We start from the raw sequence: 24,417 nt of genomic DNA, 5'->3' as shown, positions 1-24,417 counted from the left end.
AGTTAGACACGACTGAGTGACTGAACAACAACAACAAGGATTTCTCAGCTAAGACACAAAAACAAAACACTATGAAAGAAAAAATTGGTAAACTGGATGCTATCAAAATTTTACTTTTTAACAAAATAATTTGCATCCATAATATATAAAGAACTCTTACAATGCAATTTGAAGACAAGCTATACAGTTTTAAAAACAAAGGCATACAAGTAGTCATTAAGTACATTAAAAAATGTTCAACATCGTCGGTCATCAGGAAAATCATAATGAGATACTACTCCATACCCAGTAACATGTCTGAAATCAATCTGAAAGGCAGTAATAATCTTCCTTCATGAATTTATATCCTTTAGGTTTCTTCTTGGTATCAAAAACAAACATAACTGATTTGTGTTGCAAGGAAATATGAACGATTATCCCCATTTTATATGGCTTCCAAACCAGCATTCCTCTCATTATATTACACGGGCTTTTCTTCTTGGTTTTTTTTTTCTTCTTCTTGTTTCAATTTTCAACAGACCTACCTGTAATATATTAAGGAGCACTATATTTATCTCAGTCTCCATTTACTCAAATAGTCTCATCTTTCCATAACCTGCATGGATTGTGCTTTTTTACACAGCTAATCACTTTAAGCTCTCTCCCACTTTAAGCTATGCGGGACGTGGGAAGGAAGAATGTTAACATACTACGAAGAAATGGGTTCCTCTGCTTAAAATCTGTTTGGCGATATAACCTTCCACAGAGACCTGTCCATAGCACCTATCCCTCAGGTTCTCAAGTAAGCCCTACTGTGGGCAGACTAATCTTTTTTCCCTGCTTTTGTTGCTTTTATGAGAATCTTGAATACAAATAAGCACATAGTAAGTATTCAATATACATGTCAAACTCGGGACTTCCCGAGCAGTCCAGTGGTTAAGACTCCAGGCTTCCACTGCAGGGGGAAGGGGTTCAATTCCTTCAGGGGACTAGGATCCTGCACCCTGAGCAAAAAATATATATGTATGTGTGTCTGTATATATACACATACACAAAATATACATACACATATATACGTCAAACCGAACAAAACTGAAGCAGGAGTCCAATTTCAAATACACAATCCTAAGGATACTCTGTTCTGATATGAAGATATGAAGATGGGAATCAAGTTTTTCATTCACTACCAACATAACAGTAAGGAAAAGCTCTAAACCCTATAAATATCCTCTCTTGAAATCCTAACTCTTATCACCCAACACTGAATACATGTTCAGCGCTGCTTTGTATCACAAACTTTTTGTCGAGTTCTGCCTAGCTCACCAAGCCCTTTCTCAGTGTTGGCTCCATTTCCAGGGCCCTATAAGTCAGCACCACAACAACAGATTAAAGGATCTGTACCTGACCCAAATTGCTTGCCTGAATTTTCTTCTACAGGAAATTCAGTACCAGGACTGAAACAGTTTGGGCTGGTCTCCTGAATGAACAAGCTATGTACTTGTGAGGTATGGGATAGCCATGTGCCAGAAAAGCAAAGAAAAGTTGGTTTGTAAAAAATGAAGAAATAAGTTACATTCAGGAAAAAGCAAGAGAGAAGAAAATACACTGCCTAGGTTCCTAAGAATGTAAGTTCTATTATGAGATCCAGCTATCTCTGGATTCCATGAAATACTGCAGTATTCACCAAATAAATTCCTTTACTTTTGGATATATATCCAGTGCTGGCTTCCTTTACTTGTAACTAAGCAAAACTTGACTAAAATATGTCTTACTGAATCAAACCATAAATTTTTTTTTATTGTTCAGTACTATTATTTTATATTCTGTGCACTGTTGGTAGGCACAGATTTTAAATTTAACAACTCCTTTATTGTGCAAGTATATTCAGTGATGCTTTGTAGTCTCTATTACCTCTGATATGATTTCCCTCCATGTATATGAATTCATGACAATTTAAATTTCTCCACCCACCTTTTAAAAAACTGCTGCCTTTCAAGAAAGGTTTTTTCAATGTTAGATAATGTGTTTCAAAATTAAATCACTATTTTTCTATCATCTTTGTTTCTTGCATTGGTATTTTCCCTTTGCACTTACTCTTTAATTAAGTAGAATATTTTTAGCATTCCTCATTTAAGAGAAAGCCTCAAATTATGATAAATACTGAGAGCCAAGAAGCAGTATTTTAGTGATTAAGAGCACTGGCCCTGGAGCAAGACCTGTGAATGAAACCCAGCTCTGTCCCTTATTCACTGTATGTTTTGAGTTGTTTTTTACTCAGTTTCCTCATCTGTGAAATGAAGATAATAATCACACCAACCTCAAAGAGTTGTGAGGGGAAGTTTAATTAATGTATTTTAAAATGCTTAAATGCCTGGTCAAGTATATTAGTAAGAATACCACAAAGTAAGCTATCAAAGTCAATATTTCAGTTCAGTCGATCAGTCGTGTCCGACTCTTTGTGACCCCATGAATCACAGCACGCCAGGCCTCCCTGTCCATCACCAACTCCCAGAGTTCACTCAGACTCACATCCATCGAGTCAGTGATGTCATCCAGCCATCTCATCCTCTGTCATCCCCTTCTCCTCCTGCCCCCAATCCCTCCCAGCATCACAGTCTTTTCCAATGAATCAACTCTTCGCATGAGGTGGTCAAAGTATTGGAGTTTCAGCTTTAGCATCAGTCCTTCCCATGAACACCCAGGCCTGATCTGCTTTAGAATGGACTGGCTGGATCTCCCTGCAGTCCAAGGGACTCCCAAGAGTCTTCTCCAACACCACAGTTCAAACCCATCAATTCTTTGCTGCTCAGCTTTCTTCACAGTTCAACTCTCACATCCATACATAACCATTGTAAAAACCATAGCCTTGACTAGACGGACTTTTGTTGGCAAAGTAATGTCTCTGCTTTTTAATATGCTATCTAGGCTGGTCATAACTTTCCTTCCAAGGAGTAAAGCGTCTTTTAATTTCATGGCTGCAATCACCATCTGCAGTGATTTTGGAAAAAATAAAGTCTGACACTGTTTCCACTGTTTCCCCATCTATTTGCCATGAAGTGATGGGACCAGATGCCATTATCTTAGTTTTCTGAATGTTGAGCTTTAAGCCAACTTTTTCACTCTCCTCTTTCACTTTCATCAAGAAAATAAGAGATACCAAGGGAACATTTCATGCAAAGATGGGCTCAATAAAGGACAGAAATGGTATGGACCTAAAAGAAGCAGAAGATATTAGGAAGAGGTGGCAAGAATACACAGAAGAACTATACAAAAAAGATCTTCACAACCAAGATAATCACGATGGTGTGATCACTCACCTAGAGCCAGACATCTTGGAAAGTGAAGTCAAGTGGGCCTTAGAAAGCATCACTATGAACAAAGCTAGTGGAAGTGATGGAATTCCAGTTCAGCTATTTCAAATCCTGAAAGATGATTCTGTGAAAGTGCTGCACTCAATATGCCAGCAAATTTGGAAAACTCAGCAGTGGCCACAGGACTGGAAAAGGTCAGTTTTCATTCCAATCCCAAAGAAAGGCAATGCCAAAGAATGCTCAAACTACCGCACAACTGCACTCATCTCACACACTAGTAAAGTAATGCTCAAAATTCTCCAAGCCAGGCTTCAGTAATATGTGAACTGTGAACTTCCAGATGTTCAATCTGGATTTAGAAAAGGCAGAGGAACCAGAGATCAAATTGCCAACATCCGCTGGATCATGGAAAAAGCAAGAGAGTTCCAGAAAAACATCTATTTCTGCTTTCTTGACTATGCCAAAGCCTTTGACTGTGTGGATCACAAAAAAACTGTGGGAAATTCTGAAAGAGATGGGAATACCAGACCACCTGATCTGCCTCTTGAGAAACCTATATGCAAGTCAGGAGGCAACAGTTAGAACTGGACATGAACAACAGACCGGTTCAAAATAAGAAAAGGAGTACATTAAGGCTGTATATTGTCACCCTGCTCATTTAACTTATATGCAGAGTACACATCATGAGAAACGCTGGGCTGGAGGAAGCACAAGCTGGAATTAAGATTGCCAGGAGAAATATCAACCTCAGATATCCAGATGACACCACCCTTATCAAAGTCAATATTTAGTCCCATAATAATTTTTATACAGCCTTAAGTCAGTGAATACTCAATGGTACTCTTCAATACCTGATGCTCAGAAAAGGAAGCCCTAGAAGTCAGCTTAGACCAAAGATTAAATTACATTTAGGATACTCTCGAGCAGCACTATCCAGGAGAACTTTCTACAACAATGGAAATGTTTGTGTGTTAGCCAATATGACACTCAGTGGCCATGTGGCTATTAAGCACTTAAAATGTGGCTAGTGTGACTGAGGAACTGATATTTAATTAATTAATTTAAACAGCCACATCACACTACTGGCTACCACATGAGATCCAAGCTTTAGAAGATAAGCCAGAAAGTTCAAAACGGCAAAATTAAGATGGTTTCTCATTACTACTCTTCATTTAATTGGAACATGTCAGAATTAAACATGCAAATTAATAGGTTTCAATTACAAAAGGTTTGATAAATATAATGGATTATGATAAGCAAGTTATTCTTGCCACTGTGTGGAACTGATATAAAAACATGAAACTATATTAATTATAAATATGATAAAAATCTAATATTAAATGTCAGCAACATCCTTAGCCTGAGGTCAGTTGCAAACCTGAACACTACTGGTAAATTATCATATTAGAGAGTACCAAACTAAGTGAATTAAGCCAGACAGGAAGGCAAATATATATCATTTATATGTACAATTAAAAAAAAAACATATAAAATTTACTTAACAAAATAGAAACAGACTCATAGACATAGAAAACAAACCTTATGGTTACCAGAGGGGAAAAGGTATAGGGGAGGATAAATTAGCAGCTTGAGAATAACAGATACACACTACTATATATAAAATAGACAACAAGGTCCTACTGTAGCAAAGGGAACTGTATTCAATATGTTTTGTAATAAACCATAGTGGGAAAAATATCTGAAAAAGAATATACCTAAATATGTATGCATTACTGAATCATTTTGCTATATACTAGAAACAACAGCATTGAAAATCAACCATCCTTCATAAAAAAATTTTTTTTTAATTTTTAAGAAAATTTAAAAATAAGAATTTAGGGAAAAGGGGAAATAGAAGGAGGAAAGAAATTCTCTTCTACCCCATGTTCTTGAGCTGACAGCGAAGGATACAAATATGTCCTCTTCTGTTCTAAAAATAATGATCCCTTTGCTTTCTACTATTGAGGGTTTGAATGAGTGCTCAGTCACTCAGTCGTGTCCACTCTTTGCGACTCCATTGACTATAGCCTGCCAGGCTCCTCTGTCCATGGAATTTTCCAGACGAGAATACTGGAGTGGGTTGCCATTTCCTTCTCCAGGGGATCTTCCTGTCCCGGGGCTCAAATCCACATCTCCTACATTGGTAGGTGGATTCTTTACCACCGAGCCACCTGGGAAGCCCTCTCTACTACTGGAAAACACAAGAGAGGAAAAATTATGCCAGATGCTTTATGTATGTATCCCATGAATCCAAACAGGCCAGTGAGGTAAACATTAACAATTCTATTACAAAAAAACTTAGGAAAAGTGAAGTAACTTATCCAAGATCTTATGAATAATATGTGGCAGAGATCTGAACCTGTACCTACCCAATTCTATAACTATATACCAGAGCTGCCTTAACAATACCAAGTCTGCGACTAGAAACCTGGTAGCAAGAAGCCTTAAAACAAATCTACCCTACTCTGGTCATTCTAAACAGCACAGCTATCAATATCAAATGGAGGGCAATGAGAAGACAGATGGGCAGGAAATTCATTCACTAACACACAAGCTTTTTCTAGTGCTAAGAATCCCTGTCAATTCCCTCACATCATAACGAAACAGCCTGGATCAATAATAAAAGGCATCTTCAAGGGAGAAGCATAACAAAAAGGAAAAGGTTTAAGTGTGAACCATAAAAACAGAAGAGATCATGAAAGGAAAAATCTCAGGCAGAAGGTCAAAAGCGACTGATGCTTGTAAGTGTTACTAATAACCTAGTGCCTAGGCTGAATGCACATGTGAACCAAAAAATCAATCCTCATAAAAGCTAGGCAATTCAGATATGCTTTAACAAGTCCAAAGAAATGTCAAATTTTATTTTTCTTTAATCAAACCAAATTATAAAAAATCTAATGCTATGATATGTAAAAGTAGTATGTTATATACATATATGTGTCTACCTGTCTACATAAAACAAATGTTCAAGGAAAACTTTTGCTTTTTCAGTAAGCTTTTGCTATTACTGAGTCTGTACCTGGAAATAAAAAGGAGATTCATCTCAGGATTCAAAGCCTCTTATATAAACTCAGTAAGCAAACAGATTCTGCTAAATTTTTAAGATTCTACTGTCTGACAGAAACTATATCCATCATTACCTCAACTCTCACTCTCACTGCTATTCAGAACTCAGGACTTAAATAATGCATATGACTCAGTATTCACTATCCAGACTCCTACTATTCAAACTTAGGGTATGAATGCAGTAGATTCAGACTGCAAGGAATACCTGTGACTCATATATATCACATGATTTATAAAATTAGCACTTTTTTAGCAACATGCAAACACCTTACTAAAATCACATAAACACTGGCTGCAGAACAGAGCTGAGAAAACATTTTTTAACACTGTATTTCTTAGTAGTTTGCTGAAACAAGTTATTAAGCTACTGCCCCTCAGTTTCAAACCCTCATTGCTTCTTCCCATCTGCCTTAATGATGCTGGAAGTGGGACTCTGCCTGCAAACCACATTTCTGCTTTGCCAGCTGATTTCCTCTAAGGGTCTGCCAAGAGGGAACACTAAAGATGGACTGCAAGCCTGGAGAAGAAAAAGAGATCCTTGTGCTTTCCCATCTCTTCTTTGGGCTTCATAGGAGCACTATCCCAGCAAAGGTTTCTTCACCTCTACAACAGAAATTCTTCCCCATAGCAGTAATAAAGTTTGCAGTTTTTCTAACACTTATGAAACTAGTTTAATCATACCCTACTCAAAGACCCCAGCACCAGCCAGCACTCTTTCCCCAGATTTCTGGCTTTCAAACCTATGGGATTTCTATTCTGAACTCAACACAAGCATCAGCATGTAGTACCTTAGCCTTGGAGATCTGAACTGTTTCCACAGGACCCTTCCTCTAAGTCTTTAGGTTTCCCGTTTGGTGCCCAAGCTCTTAGGGCTCATAGCTGCTTCTGGAAGTATCTATCTCCATGATAATTTAAGTAGTTTTATTTTTATTCATTCTATTATCTAGTTAACAACTTCAAATCTACTCAATGACTCTATTAATAAAGTCTCTGTTCGTATAGCCGGTGTGGTTTCTGCCTCCTGACAGAATCCTGATAAAAAGAAAACAATCTTGTTATACTGTAATAGTATATGATGTTATCATAGTAACTTCTGTTGAACTGCAATTTACCTACACTATCAAGTAAAGAACAAAATGTTAGTTAAGAGTAATCTGACTAAAATTGAGTGTATTTAGCTATTATAACACAAAATCTTTTGCAACCATTCTTTTAGAGAAAATTTGGGGCAACTTTAAACACACAATATCTACTGGAATAAAATTACATGATAAGACATTATCAACAACGACTATCTCTGTTTTTCCAAATTTTCTACAATAATTGATTTATGATTACTTTTTAATCATAAAAATACAGTGAGCATAATTTTAAAAAATAATTCTAACATGCTCAAATTCAACAGGGATCAAATATCATCTATAGAAAACAATATTTAACTTGTTTACCTTAAAGGGCAGAGGAAGAGCTTTAATTCACTTACTAAGTACCTTCTCCTACCTAACAAATTTTTTAGTTGTCACACGATTTCATCCCACCCCCCATCTTTACTGCACATAAGTAATCCACTCCCACTCTCATCTATACCCCACCACCTGCTTACCCATTTTCTCATTCCCAGCCATATGGTGGTTCTTCTCCAACAACTCACATGCTTTCCTATCTTGAAGTTAGTCACTTTCTAGATAGATAGGTAGCATACGAAGGTATATACAAGACATAAAGGTAGTATATACAAAGAGAGTTATGGCAAATAAGCAGTGTTTGCACTGGGTTTGAGTTTACTTTAAGACTTCTTACTCTACTTCTATTGGGATAGTGTAGTTGGAGGCCATTTCTGGCTTGCGAAAGACTATGCAAAAGCAAACAAAAATTTATTGCGGTTTTAAGTAATTCAGTTTCTCTTCCCGTCACCAAAAAAAATAGTCGTTCTTTTCTTCTCCTCCTTATATCAAACCAAAGCTGGCTTTCAATTAGAAGAATCAATGACAAACAATGGTCTACCCATATATCTGAGAATGTGAATTCTCTGCCTCATAGACGGACTGAACCATACAGAATACTACAAAAAATGAAAGATTAGGATAGAAGGATCCTAAGTATCTCAGCTCAAATGTCACAGAACTTCTCAGTTTACTAACTAAATGCTAAATTTATAGCTATATCCATAAAAATTTGATTACAGAGTATTACACACAAGAATTACAACACAGTGAGCAAGTTATAAAATAATTCATGGTATCTTTTCTCTTTCATCATCCCTTCCAATAACATAATTCTATCAAGCAAAAGAAGTTAGGTTTCTATCATTCCTAGTCCAACGTCATATATAAGCTTCACCTAGACAGAACTATTCAAATAGAGGGATATAAAATCTCAGGAAATGACTTTAATACATGATTAACATAACCCACAAACAAGTGTCTTTAAGGAAATCTATGATCAGTGGAAGATCAAAGTCTACAAAAATAACCTGATTTGGTCATATCTAAAGTTTTAAATATTCAAAAAAGGGTAAAATGATTCTCTCCAACATATTAAGCAGAAATCACTCAAGTGAAATTAGTTCTACTACAGCAGCTTTGGAGATTAAAGATAACAGTCCTTTTTTTTTTTAAGTTCTTTTCAAAACTATACAGGTATCTGTTCTGGGGGTGTGGGGGCATATGGACTCCAACAAGGTAGAAAAGCATCACTCCACCTATTTCCATTATAAGCTGGAAGATGTATTCTTAGGGAAATGCCAAAACAGCATAGGGTAAAGCTTTCCCACTGAGGAAAAAGGATATCAGTCTTAGTCTGATAAAAATTCAAGCATATGAAAACAAAAAAGGCAACTTTATTATTCTTTTGTGGCATTCTAAACCACCAAAATTTCTTTCAAGCCTGAAGATTCCATGACTCCACATTAACGACTCTTAACAATTTTGTATCCCTCCTCTCTCTTCTGCCCTCCAAAGCTGGTTAATTCCAACTCTCTATCACTTGCTCTGTTCCAGCTATAATGGCCTCACTGTTCCTCCAACATACAAAGCAAGTCTCCTGCCCTATGCCAGGAATGTTCATCCTCTACTATCCAATGAAAGGTTTGTTCCATCACTCTTTCAAGCCTTCGTTCAAATGTCACTTTTTTGGTAAAGCTTTCGCTGGCTACCCTATCTAAAATAACACATTATCTCTGAATTTCCTAATCCCTTTCTCTATTTTTCATTTAGCTCTTATCACTATCAGTATCTAACACTTACTTCTTATTTTATTAATTATGCCTTCACCAAAATATAAATCCAAAGATTACAGGATTTTTAATCCATTATGTTCACTACTCAGCCTCAGCATTCAGACAGCTCCTGACACTATATTAGGTGATCAATATGCTGAACAAATAAATGGTAGCAACAACACATGGTAGCTAGCTGCAACACCACATGCAACTGGTAGGTGCTGCCATCAACAATTCACATTCCAGTCTGAAAAATTTTAATTAACAGGTTAGATTTACGTTATGTTTTCAGACTGTGCTCTGAGAACTACAGTAATCCCTCAAGGGCAACTATGGGGGTAGAACATGGAAGTCTAAGCCCAGCATTTATCTATTTTATTCATAGGATTTCACTTAAGATTTAATTTGAAGAAAGTATTTAGCAACTTCAAAAAAATATAAAACCACTGGGTTGAATACAACTTAGTTCCTACTCTTTTACATTTTACTTATTTATTGTAAATGAGAATAATTTAGGTATCCTGTTTATATCATCCTTTAGAAAGGAATTTCAATTACTATCTAGTCTTTCTCTGTAAGCAAAAGTATCTCCCTATCTCACAAAACAGCACTACTTCCCAAAACAAACCACAGTGTTTTACTGTGAGCCTTACAGTGAAACTGATTCTAATATGACTTGATCAGCATAAGTTTTTAAATGTTACATGTGCCAACAGAAAAAGAAAACAGCACTCACCTTAATGAAGTTACAGATGGACAAGCCTGTCCATACAAACCCATCTGGCCACAAAGAGAATCTGGAAAGTAAAGAAGAGTTAGTTATCACATGCTCCAAAATAAATTAAACTATAAATCAAAATAAATTAAAAATGCTGTTGAGCAATATGATGAACTACATTAAGGAAGACTGACATACCAAGAACCACAGAAAAAACAGGCACACTAAACTGTAACATCCAAAGAAGCTAAAAACTCACAAAATTTAACAAATTAAGCTTAGTTACAGATAAAGAGTCCAAATGGTTTAGTAGAGTGTAAGGAGATCAGTCCTAGGTGTTCACTGGAAGGACTAATGCTAAAGCTGAAACTCCAATACTTTGGCCATCTCAAGCAAAGAGTTGACTCATTGGAAAAGACCCTGATGCTGGGAAGGACTGGGGGCAGGAGAAGGGGACGACAGAGGATGAGATGGCTGGATGGCATCACCGACTCGATGGACATGAGGTTTGAGTGAACTCCGGGAGTTGGTGATGGACAGGGAGGCCTTGTGTGTTGCGATTCATGGGGTTGCAAAGAGTCGGACACGACTGAGCGACTGGACTGAACTGAAGGATTCCAGAGAGGTGCCTAAAGGCTACCAAAGAGCTGAGCATGCAGGTTCCCATCCTCACAGCTTCCCATCTCCCACTTCATTTACCCTTCAATCAAAGCAGTGATATCTTTGTTGGTTTCACAGAATGGACCTCACTAAGACTTGATTTGAAGAACAGTTCCACTGTTTAATTAAAAAGTTAAGAATAACATTGAACAGAAAAAGCTTTGTTCAAATTCTAGCTATGACACTATGAAACCTTGAAGAATTACATATCCTCAGAGAACCTCCTGGAGAAGGCAATGGCACCCCACTCCAGTACTCTTGCATGGAAAATCCCATGGACGGAGGAGCCTGGTGGGCTGTGGTCCACGGAGTTGCTAAGAGTCGGACATGACTGAGCGACTTCACTTTGACTTTTCACTTTCATGCACTGGAGAAGGAAATGGCAACCCACTCCAGCGTTCTTGCCTGGAGAATCCCAGGGACGGGGGAGCCTGGTGGGCTGCCGTCTATGGGGTCGCACAGAGTCACACATGACTGAAGTGACTTAGCAGCAGCAGAGAACCTCCATTTTTTCCATCTGTAGCTTGGGGATAGTATCACCTAAAACTTTATCAAGAGATAAACTGCAAGTTTGTTATTAGAATTAAATCATTGAACAAATGTGAAACTATCTATTAGCACTACTATCTAGCGCAAGGATCATTCAGTGTCTACTAGTAATATGAATGAGAGAAGCTGCAATGGGAGGGTATAATATGCATACAACTGTTTGCAACTAAAGAAAACAGGTTCACTCTAAAAGGATCGGCTCCTTTTCCAGTTCTAGCCAACTGCTGCTGAGCAGGATTGTAAGCCAGATACTGTTCGATTCAGTCGCTCAGTCATGTACGACTCTTTGCGACCCCATGAATCGCAGCATGCCTGGCCTCCCTGTCCGTCACCAACTCCAGGAGTCTACCCAAACCCACGTCCATTGAGTCGGTGATGCCATCCAACTATCTCATCCTCTGTCGTCCCCTCTCCTCCTGCCCTCAATCTTTCCCAGCATCAGGGTCTTTTCCAATGAGTCAGCTCTTCTCATTAGGTAGCCAAAATACTGGAGTTTCAGCTTCAACATCAGTCCTTCCAATGAACACCCAGGACTGATCTGCTTTAGGATGGACTGGTTGGATCTCCTTGCAGTCCAAGGGACTCTCAAGAGTCTTCTCCAACACCACTGTTCAAAAGCATCAATTCTTCGGCGCTCAGCCTTCTTCATAGCCCAACTCTCACATCCATACATGACTCGAAAAACCATAGCCTTGACTAGATGGACCTTTGTGGACAAAGTAATGTCTCTGCTTTTTAATATGCTGTCTAGGTTGGTCATAACTTTCCTTCCAAAGGAGTAAGCATCTTTTAATTTCATGGCTGCAATCACCATCTGCAGTGATTTTGGAGCCCCCAAAATATAAGAATATCTAACTTTTCAAGAAAAGCAAAATATCCAAAATTTTATTTGAAATCTCCCGATTTTTATTTTCTAAACACTGTGTGGGCCAAACAAAACATTGGTGGTTATCCAAAGTTTATAACTTTTATTTTAGAGGCTGACTGCACTCCCTGCATCTATCAATAATTGTCAAGAGATGTTCTGCTTCTGCCAGAACAACAGAATAGATAGCTTGATCAACATGCCCAATGAAAATAACAAACACTGGATAATTTTAAACCTTTATATATTAATCAATAACTTGAAAGAAAATAAAGTATGATCAAGACTAAAAACTAAGTCAAAGAGGGAAACTAGAGAAGTATGCAGAGTACTGAAACCAGCTTTCATTCATCTTCAGAGCATTGCGCCAAACCCTGAAGTTCAGCTTGCAATTCCAAAGCTTGTTAGGGCTCAAGGTACAAGAGGCAAAGTCCAGATGTTATCCAAGAGAATCTCAAAGAAAATTTCTTAACCTTGGCGTTGAGTGTTGGTGAGGGACTGGGGGCTACAAGAGCAGTTCAACAGTGTCTTCTCAGATACAACCAGAAGCTGACCCTCACCTAGCTTATGGTTTAAAAAGCTTCATACTCAGAATTTTAGAGTGGTCCTAGAATGGTGTTATCTGCCCCCAACCTTGACAGATGCAAATGCAAATCCTCTCTGGCAATCTGCCTTCGATCTAGGCTTGGAAGAATTCTCAAGGATAAGGTCCCAAGATAAATAAATTCACAATCAAAATTCACAAAACCAGTAGGAAACAAGCCACTCAAGAATAAGATACAGCTGAAACATCAGGTGGCAGACTCAAAAACTCAGACTTCAGATATGGAAATTATGAGACTTTTCCCTATTGTTTTTATTTTATTAACCTAACACCTTTCTTTTTCCTTGTTAGAGCTGAACACTTCAACTCTTGATTTCTATGAGGAATGACTTCTAAACACCCCTGGGCTCTCAGGCCATTCCTCACCAAGTGGGTAGAGCTAACTCCAGGACTCTACATCCAGGATTCTGCAAGGTAGTTATCTGACTATGACTGCCCTATTGACTCCAACAGTTAATCTAGACATCAGGTGAGCTGTCTATATTGGGTGGGTAGGGACAAGAGAACGTGGAAAGTTAGCCAGCACATTTGGCTCTTAAACCTAAACCACATTCTACATTATCAGCTTTATCAAAAACAAAGGTTAATTCTTATAAACATTACCATATGACCCAGCAATTCTACCCTTAAAGAGATATCTATTTATATATATATAAATTATATATACACACAAATATATACATACATGAATATATATAAAATGCTCTTGGGAATACATAATATACAGTCATATAATATACACTCTCCACCAAGAGAACTTAAAACATACGTTCACACAAAAACCTTCACACAAATGTTCATAGCAGTATTATTTATAAAGTCAAAAAGTGTTAAGAAACCAAATGTCCATCAACCGATGACCACATACACAAACGTGGCATATCTGCACAGTATCCATATACTATGGAATATTATCCAGCCATAAAAAGGAGTGATATGCTGTTACATGACACAACATCAATGAACCTTGAGCATCTTAGCATTAAGAAAGAAGTCAGATACAAAAGACCACATACTGCAAGATTCCATTCATATGAAACGTCCAGAGCAAGCAAATCTTAGACAGAAAAGAGATTAGCCAGTAGATAGGGGGATGGAAAGAGGGATGCAAACAGAGAGTGACTGCTAACTGGTTTCTTTCAGGGTTGATAAAAATGCGCTGCAATTAGATAGAGGTGAGGGTTGCACAACCTTGTGAATAACATCCTTTAGTGTAAGATCACCAAATTTTACACTGTATCTTTCTAATCTACTGCAGCCTTGATGCCTTAGTTTCAGTTTTCTTCACTCTTTTAACTTAAGATTATTGCTCCTACATGGTGTCTCGAACAGCAGTCAGGTTAGTTGAAAGAACAAATATACCAATATTCTTCTCCCTATCCAGGCAAATGTCCAGAAGCATGGAATGCTCACAGAAGGCTAAGATTCACAGTGAAATCAGTCTCCTCCAAATCACAAACTCACATTTATGAATTCAAATATGTTGAACAATCATATTATTTCATTCAACTTCATCCAAAATTTATACAGTTTAAGTTGGTGCCAACAGCACCAAGTAGCATTTTCTGCAAATCCTTTGAAAATCAAGAAACAAGAAACTTTGTGTAGCATGACATAACCAGAGTACAGGGAGTAAAAATCAGTCATGCACTGATGCACACATTCCAATAGAAACTACTGTATTACACACCATCACTAACAGAAGAATATAGAATTTCTTTTAATACAAGCAGTCATCAAGTGTACATTAAACCGAGTTACAAACTATTCACATCTAGGAAGCAGATGTTTAACAAACTAACAGGTCTATAAAATATATTATTTGAGAGGAGGAGGTGAAATGGAAGTATTTTTATTTATAAAGAACTTGTAACATTCATGACCTTGAGCCAAGACCTTGATTGCAATCCCAACTGTAATTTTGGGTATATTGTTAAAAGGGAAAATTCATGCCTCAAGTTACTGTAACAGGAGCTTTAATGAAGCCACCACCATGACATATAAAAGAATTAAAAGTCTGTTGAAAATAAATTCTAGAGCACTGTAAGTCAAGAGAGCATTCCTTAAAAGTAAACTTCTGAATTCAGCTGTATCTTTCATAAGACTTGAAAATAAAAATTTACTAGCATTCATGAAGGAACAACCCTGTTGAGTCAGGTTCCTTGACTGAACATTGTGAATTGCTATACCATTACTCACAGGTAATCATTAAAGCAGTCATGGAAATAACCTGTGTCTTAATCATCCTGAACAGGAAAAATCTGCCAGAGGAAGAAGTAAAGGGAAAGAATCCTGCTGAGTGAGTAGCAATCAGCTGTTCATCGCAGCTCCACTGGTTGAACCTAAAGGCAGTGATGCAGCTATAGCTAAAAAGCGAGAACTCAGAGTCACATGCTCTCAGAAAGCAAAATCATGTGAGAATGATCAATTCACCATGGTAATGTTAGAGGGAGAAGAAAGGCCAAAACTTAAATTTGGAGAACTCAGATTTAGAGAAGAGGAACAAGTTTTTAAAAACACCCTTGAGAAAACTGTACTGGAGATAGCACCAAGTGATTTAATGGGGAAAAAGGCAAGTGTTACACACAGATTAAGACGGACATAAACTGAAAACACAAAACAGGCTTTTAACGGAAGATCATTTAATACTATAGAGGGTGGGGTTTGCAGACTAGTGGGAACAAAAATTAGACTGGAAGGGTGTTAAGAATCAGGAAAGAGTGAAATAAAAATTTAGCTACAAACTACATAAAATGAAAATAAAGTGCAATAAGAGCAGAGAGGAACAGATTAAGAAATCAAGAAAGGTGAAGAACATATTAGAAAGCTCATCCATCACACTATATCCCCATTACCCTGTTTTATTCTTCATAGCTCTTGTGATCTGATACGACTTGATAATGACTTGTTTTACTGTCTGCTTCTGTTGCCTGGAAAATCCCATGGACGGAGGAACCTGGTAGGCTACAGTCCATGGGGTCACAAAGAGTCGGACACAACTGAGTGACTTCGCACTTCACTTCACTTCTGTCCCACTAGAACGCAGATTTAAGCTTCTGCTTCAGTCTCTGTTATATCCCCCAATCCTAGTCTGCGGTCCTATCTGTTCATATGAATGAATAAACCAAGTTCCTCTAGATTGGAAAGAGAATAAACCCAAAAAGAAGTACAACTAAGATATAACTGAAAATTCACCAAATCTTTTTAATGTAGTCTTTGTATCCACTAATTCTCTCTGCCTCTGAAGCAAATAATTTAAGACAAATTCACAGTTAGAAGAACAAGTTGGGTATCCAGAATACATAAAGGACCCCTGCAACTCAACAAAAACAACTCAAGTTAAAAATGCCCAAAGATCTGGAGATAAAGCAAAGGGGTAGAGCATTTGACTGCAAAAAAAGAAAAAAATGGGCAGAGACTTGAATACCCATTTCTTCAAAAAAGATATAGAAATGTTGATATTACTTCAGCTCGGATGGCTATAATCAAAAAAAAAAAAAAAACAGACAATAACAAAAGTTGCAAAGATTTGAAGAAACTGAAGCTCTCATACACTGGTAGTGGAAATGTAAAACAGTGCAGCCACTCTGGAAAAGTTTGGCAGTTTATCAAAAAGTTAAACATAGAGTAACCATATGACACAGCCATTCTACAGGGAATATACCCATGAAATGAAAACATACCACCACAGAAAAATCTATACACAAATGTTCATAGCAGCATTAAATAACAGCAAAATAGTGGAAACAACCCAAATGCCCAATAACTGATGAATGGATAAGTAAGATGTTATAATCATACAGCAGAATAATGTTTGCCAATAAAAAGGAATGGTACATGCCATGACACAAATGACCCTTGAAAACATACTAAGTTAAAGAAGCCAGTAACTACACTATGTATTACATGATTTCATTTATATCAGATGTCCAAATCAGACAAATTTATATTAAATTAGATTATGGGTTAGTAGTTAGATTAGTAGTTTCGTAGAGCTAGGGAGGCAGGTGGCCTTGGTAGGCAGATGGTAAAGAACCCACCTGCAATGAGGGAGACCTAGGTTCGATCCCTGGGTTGGGTAGATCCCCCAGCGGAAGGCATGGCAAGCCACCTAGAGAACCCCATGGACAGAGGAGCCGAGTGGGCTACAGTCCAGGGGGTCAAAAAGAGTTGAACACAACTGAGTGACTAAGCACAGGGAGGCAGGTAGAGTGGACTTACTGTTAATAAGTGTGAGGCTTGTTTTAGAGGGAGAGGAAAACATACACAACCCTATCAAAATGTTTAGAAAAAACTGAATTTTACACTTTAAATAGGTATATTGTATGGTATGTGAATTTTATCTCAATAAAGCTGGTGGGGGGGGGGGTCCTTTGTTTTTTTTCCCTAAGTTTCTTAAACTTGCCCACAAGTTTAAGCACATATTCACACACAAATATTGCCTCGTTCTGTAAGTTCCTGCTTCTTTCCTCACTAGTGCCATAGGAACCTCCCCTCCCCAACCCCCACTCTATTCCACAAAATGGAAAAGGGGAGAGTAAAAGTAATGACTTCATCAGAAAGCAACTCTATTATAGCAATTACTTTGAAATCTATAATCCCTTCAACCATCAGTGGTTCAGGAAAGTTCGTTTTCTGGTGGGCTCCACCATTTCCAAACTACACACTAATTAAACATGTTTAACAAAGATACACTTAGGTATACATCTGTATAAACCCTGAAAAAATGCTATAGGAAACCACTCTAACATTACCTATAAAACAACTACTTGGGCTATACCACCTCTCCTCCTTAAAAAAAAAAAAACAAAACACTAGGGCAAGGTGTTGTTATTCTCTAATAACAGAAGATGAAAAAAAGCAGGCAAACCAACAATCAGCTTCAGCTTTACAAGACTGTTTTAGAAGTAGGAAGTGTAAATATGAACTGTGTCTTTACCCTCTATAGCGTAGGATTAGTGTCAATAAAACAGGTGGTAAATGTGGGGAGGGGAGCTTCTTGGCTAAACATCACAGAACTGTAACTTCTTCCAAACCCCTAAATTTATGTAAACAGATCACAGGCCGCCCTCTTCAAACCAAATCATAACCCAAGCAAATAACACAGGATTCTATTTCTAGGTCTGTTATTAACTCACTGGATAATCTTGAAACTTCAGTCTCTCTACTTTGCTCAATAACTTAACCACAATTTCCAGTACCAAAATCAAATCATGTGGTCTAATAAAGAATGTTTCCCCAATTTGTAGATTTACTTTCACAAAAAATCTGACAAAGGTATATGAAGCTAAATCATATTATATGTTTAAATCTTTAAATATACACGAAATATGAAAAAAATTCTAAAGACCTGTTCACTCCAAAAATGGTGAACTCTTTCACTTTAAACTTCTAAAGGTATTCACTAAATAGAGAAAGAATAAGCTCTGAGGACTGAACAGTTTTGAGGCTTTAAATTTATGCTCAGTTATATTTAGAAAACCAAGATGCCACCTCTCTGGATCCCGTATCTTTATCTCAGGCATTTGATTCATGTGCTTCGCCCGGTATAATTCAAAGCAAGAGACCCACCATACCCCTGAAACGTAAATTGAACACATCGGAACATCATGATTGTTAGAGGAATGAGATACTGTACTACAACTGGGAAAGATGAGAAGCTATAGTCTCCACTGCTACAGCTTTTTAACAAAATAAGAATTGCCTGTCTGGTCCCCAAAGCCAGTCAACAAACCACTGCCAAGTTTTAAGAATTGTTTCTATCCTATTCCTGGAAATCCTGATTCAAGAGTCTAGGGTGAAACCTAGGGAATCTATTAATTACAAGTATCACGTGATTCTGGTTGCACAGCTTAATTCAGGAACTACTGCTTTATGACTGGGGTAGCAGAAAGGTTTCCTATCACTTGCCAATTATGTAGTTGCCTGAAGTGCTACACTGAGAAGAGAAGGTCATGTCTGAAAAAAAACAAGATATTAGTAGTTCACCATGGACATGGTGATCGGGAAGTGACAACATGCAAACCATGTATCTGCCGTCTGTGACTCAGATCACTGACTGAATGGGCTTTTTTAAAGGAGGCTTTTGGGTAAGAGATCCAGAATTGGATTATTTACTTTTAACTGGCAGAAGCTCTCTCTGGGAAGGTAGTAGGCAGTAAGAGCAGGGCCACCAACGTTATGTGCCAGAACTCTTCAAAAGTAATTATAAAGCTTTCCAATATTATACAAAGACTTTTGCTCTCAAAATGTCTATAATCTTGCTTGAGAAATGAAAAATTCTACCTGACAATATAAACTTGGTCTTTTGTGCTTTGAGGAGTTTCACTTTAGGTAAAGGTGAGAATTAGTGGAGCACTGACTGCCAGGCCCAAAACAGTATAGTTTAGATTGAATCAAGAGACAAAAATCAGCTGTGGGTTTTTGATCAGGACATGACTGAAGTAATGTCCACTAGCAGCACTTAGCAGGAAAATAAATGGGAGGTGATATAATCAAGGCATGCTCCATGTAAAGGCAAATAATCTCTTTCCTACTGTTTCCGTATGTACCTGTCTCTGCCACTGGATTGCAGGCCTCCTAGTAGGCCAGGGACATAACCATTCTACCTGCCATAATGCTGAGCACATATTTTGTACATAACAGTCCAAAACGTTTACTAAATTGCTATAAATGAAGGAAAATTCTTACAGCTATTTCCAAAGTAATAGTAACAGAACTTGGTACAGAAACGTGAAAATCCAAAGAAGTGGACAGGATGAAATTATGCCAAAAAGAAAGGGGGGAACTCAGGTTAAAAGAGACAACAGTAACAACTAAATGTAATGTGTAGACCTTGTCTGAATCTTGACTCAATTAAAAACTGTAACAAGACACAATCAAGGATATTTTTACTATGAACTGACACTGGACAACACTAACAGGAAATACGGTTAGTTTTGTTAGCTACAATAATAGCACGTGGTTATATAAGAAAATGTCTATATTTTTTAGACATGCATACTAAGCTTTGTAGGGGTGAAAAGACAATGTCTACAGTTTTCTTTAAAATACTCAAGCAAAAGAGAAAAAGGAAAAAAGGCAGTTGAGGCAAATATGGCATACAGCTTAATAATTATTAAATCTGTAATAGGTATAGAGGGATTCATTACATTTTATCTAGCTTTGAGTGCACTCAGCAGTACAGTTGGACTTTAATGTTACTCCAGCAGCACTGTACAATCAACTTTTTCTTTTTTTCCTCACATTTCAGGAAGCTTAAGAATGACTAGTACTTCTGAGAAAACAGCCTAGACTCAATCAGAAAAAAAAAAGGGGGGGTGGCATTCATTTGTTAGCTCTACTAATAGGAAATCTCTCTGAACTGACTCAAAGAACTTCTTGTAAATTAATATGAGGACTGAGTATGAGCCAAGACAGTGACTCAGCTGCTAAAAAGAAAATACAATCTTAGGGTTCATTAGAAGAACAGTATCGAGATCAAGGAGGGAGCAGTCCCATTCACTCTTCACCGGTTAGTTCATAACTGGAGTATTGTGTTCTGAGTACCACATTTTAAGAACACTTATGAGCTAGAAAGTGTGCAGGGAGGGATATCAGACTGGCAAGGAGTTTAGAAGCCAAATGTAGAATGACTGAAGAAAATGGGTGTGTTTAGCTTGGGGGCGGGGGGGAACCACTTTCCAGCCTTCCATGTCAGCTCTAACATAGAGACCCCAGTATAATATTTTCCAGAGGGTTTTAAAAATTGTTAACAGGCATTCCATAATCAAGAAAGTCTGAGTCAAATACTTTTCTAAGGGACTTACCAAAGTATTCTATATCCTAGAGCGCTTTATGACTCAAGAAATTCTGTATTTCCCAAATGTAACCATTCATTCAACAAATATTTACTGAGCCCCTATTACCCGCCAACACTTCTCCAGGCACTGAGAATACAATAATGAACGTTTTCAATATCCTTGAGAACAGTTTGTGAAACAGCCAGACTCAGCCTTCTTGCTACTTCTCTAACTTGCATTGTTCCGCCTCACCTCTAGATTTCCGATTATGTGCTCACAGTAGACTACCCTCTCACCATCTTATTTCAAACATTATTGTTTCCAAGAAGCTTTCCAGGTCATAAGTAAAACCACTCTCTTCAACAAAACCCTGACTCTTTCTCTCCATCAGTTCTTTGAGAAGAGACTATGCCTCTTAACTACCTTTGGATCTCTCACAATGCCCGGAACTATGTCTTGAATGTGTAGGTGCTGAAAAAATATTTGCTGAATGAATAATCACATTCAAATATGTAAAGAGTTATCTTGTTAAAGAAGGCAAACTAGGTCTCCAATGTTGCACAGAAAAGGAGAAGGAAAAAGAGATGAAGTTAGAAGCAAATTTTGCCCCAATTAGAGCTAGTAACAAACAAGTTACCTTACAGCTACAGTGACTACAGGTATTCAAGAGTAGGTGAATGACAGTATCAAGCATTTTAGTGGGGTATCTCACTGGCCTGAATAAAAGATTAACTCAAGATGTATGTCTATATGGATATCTATATTAGACAAAAGGTAACTTTTGATACAACATTAAATTCTTAAAATTAAGCTCAAATATGAAATATCCTTTCATTTATTAGTATAGCTGATCCAAATAATGTGAGGTTTAATCTGAGTATAACTTACAGCTGCCCCTCCATATCTGCAGTTCCTCTGCATCTCTGAACTCAAACCATGGACCGTGTAGTACTGCAGCAGTCACTATTGAAAAGTATTCACGTACAAGTGGACCTGTGTAGTTCAAACCCTTATTGCTCAAGGATCAACAGTAGAGAGAATAAAAAAAAAAAAAAAAGACACTGTATCCATTCTGGAAGAATCAACACAAGGTCTCTTAATTATGCTCCCAAAGCAGAACAGATACAAACACGTAGGTCATCCACCTCTGCAAGCAAAGCTCCTTAGGTAAGGAAATTCTTTAGGTCAATGATTTTCAGTATTTTGCAGTAAGAAAAAATAATTATGAAGCCATCAGCTTCTCTTAAAGTCATCTAACCAAACCACTAAAAGGATTAAGTTCTTCAAAGAAATAAGCTAGTCATGCTGCCTTTTTAGTTAAAAACTAGAAAACAGAAAAAAAAAAAAAAAAAAAAAAAACAGATGTCTCCGTATGCCTAGAATATCTCTCTGTTGTCTCTCCCAAACCAAAAGTGGTCATCTTTACCGGCAGGGACCCTATCAGTTACTTGTGTCCCCAGCTTTTAGTACAGTACCCAGGACATACTAGACGCTGAATAAATGAGCAAACAAATGAGAAAAACTGAGTCCAATGTTGCTGGATGAAAACAAGTACTTTATAAAGTATCACTAACAGTTTTGTTTTTACTAGAAATCTGCAAAGGAAATGAAAGCTAATGAGTAGATTCTTAAATCTAGTTTTTCACTTTATAAAAGTGTTATTTTTATATCATTTATTTATATGTAAATCCAAGTTCTTGGTTGCTTCTGGGGGACTAAAATTAATTTATTGATCAGCAGAGCTAAATGACAAATTTCTAATGCAAAGAAAAACCCAAACATTTAATACACCCACAACTTGACCTATAAAAGTATAATCAAATAATTTATAAAACTGATTTATTAATATAACTGACCAAAAAACAAAATAATAATACCACCAAGTGCTTTAAACTATTCTTCAAAAGTGCCATGCTTCACATTTTTCAAATTCTCATTTGAACCATAAAAATCGGGTTTAGTTAAAAACTAGAAAACGGAAGATTATAAAAATGATTATCTGCTCATGGTAGAGAACTTAGAAAATATAAACAGGTTCAAAGGAGAAAATAAAGACTACCTAATGTAAAAATACTTTCTTTCCCAGTCTTTTTTTCTATGGAGTTAAAAATTCTTTATATACTGTCACTCTGCCTACCCAATGCACAAGAGAAAACAGATTCACACTACAGCAGTAACCCAAGTATCCTCGGTAGAATCATGTTCCAGGTACAATTTCTCAATCTCTAAATTTTACAGATGTATACTTTCATAAAAATAAGACCAAATCTGCTATTTAGTAATCCTTTGATGTTTCCCTTCTGATTCCATCTCCTACTTACCTTCAGAATTCACAAAGAATGCAAGATGAAGTAAAAATATATCCAACTACTGGAAAAAGATCCAAATTTAACAAAGGAAAACACTGCTCCCAACAGTTTTTGTCCCTCAGTCTGACATCATCACACGTTCTACTCCAAGTAGCCCAGGTCCTTTGATGTTCTTAAACTTGAATTTCTACCTTAAAAATCCAAGTACGTTCTTCATAAAAATCTTGCCAGCTTTCTACTGCAGAGTACAAGACTAGAGACAGAATGCAGGATCCAGGCCACTGTCTCTGCTCTATGTAACTGAGTAACACTATGTCAGTCTCAGCGTGTGTCTCATTTTCTCCATTTGTCAAAAGAACTATTAGTTGCCTTACCTACATTACAGGACTGAATGAGGCTCCAAAATCTAACAGATCAGAGAAAAAGCTTTTCATAAAGTATTATTCACATTAAGGTGGATATCTTTCCAATACACACATGCCCTATAACAAACATAAAACCTGACTTGGCCTGATGCACACAGATGCCATTCTGACAGTGATTCCTATCTATGTACATACATGTGAGACAATACCATCAACAGCCCCTTACACAGGGTAGACAGGTAAAGCACGTCACCAATTTACAGACGCAATCACATATACTGTTTTCCTGCCATGACAGTCTGCTCCATCTTCATTCAGAAAAGTCAACCTGCTCAGGACTGCAGCATACTTGACTGCCATGTCTGTAATTTCCCAAAGTTGTACAGCCAAGCCACAGAAACATTTTAGTTTCCATACACACACCAGCCAAAATCTAGGATCTCACTGCACCCCACTCCCAATCCTATCTCTCTATAAGCAAACAGAATTTGAAATTCTTATTATGGAGTTCTAGCAGTCTTCCTCCACTCATCCATTCTCTCACAAATCTATGTTCCACAGTAAAGCCAGGTCTCAGCCTTAGGAAAAAGCCAAGTCTCAGCCTTAGGAAAAAGCCAATTCCAACTTCTGAAATCTTTAATAAGGTCACATTGGCACCACATTTTACCAATCAATCAGAAGATCAATCTTATATCCTTGACACCACTATACACCTCTGGCACGACTCTGTTTAGTAGAATTCATTTACAGGTTTCAGCTTTGTACTCCAGGTAAAAACTTCAACTAAAACCCAGTTTACTGGGTAAAGTCTCCTTCAGACACACAGTCATCCTAGGATCATCAGTCAACTCTTCAATAGAATCCATGACATACATATTATTTGAAAATAATGGAAAAATAGCCAATGCTATAGCTTAAATATTTGCGTCACCCACAAAATTTCTATGTTGAAATCCTAACCCCTAAACATGATATTAGGAGGTGGGGTCT

General features: G+C 37.3%; 1 protein-coding gene across 2 annotated transcripts in view; it reads right to left on the bottom strand.

Moving 5' to 3' along the window:
• Positions 1 to 24,417, bottom strand: part of FOXJ3 (forkhead box J3) — a 148,465-nt gene that overhangs the window by 115,753 nt on the left and 8,295 nt on the right. For both annotated transcript variants that reach the window (XM_040231512.1, XM_040231513.1), the window contains exon 2: positions 10,313 to 10,373. In XM_040231512.1, coding sequence (XP_040087446.1) covers positions 10,313 to 10,356 — 44 coding nt within the window. In that variant the 5' untranslated portion in view covers positions 10,357 to 10,373. The remainder of the gene's footprint in view (positions 1 to 10,312; positions 10,374 to 24,417) is intronic.

Source organism: Oryx dammah, unplaced genomic scaffold (genome assembly GCF_014754425.2).
Source record: "Oryx dammah isolate SB20612 unplaced genomic scaffold, SCBI_Odam_1.1 HiC_scaffold_28, whole genome shotgun sequence".
NCBI lineage: Eukaryota > Metazoa > Chordata > Mammalia > Artiodactyla > Bovidae > Oryx > Oryx dammah.
Note: the sequence above shows the minus strand (reverse complement) of the source record. Positions and strands in the feature narration are given on the sequence as shown.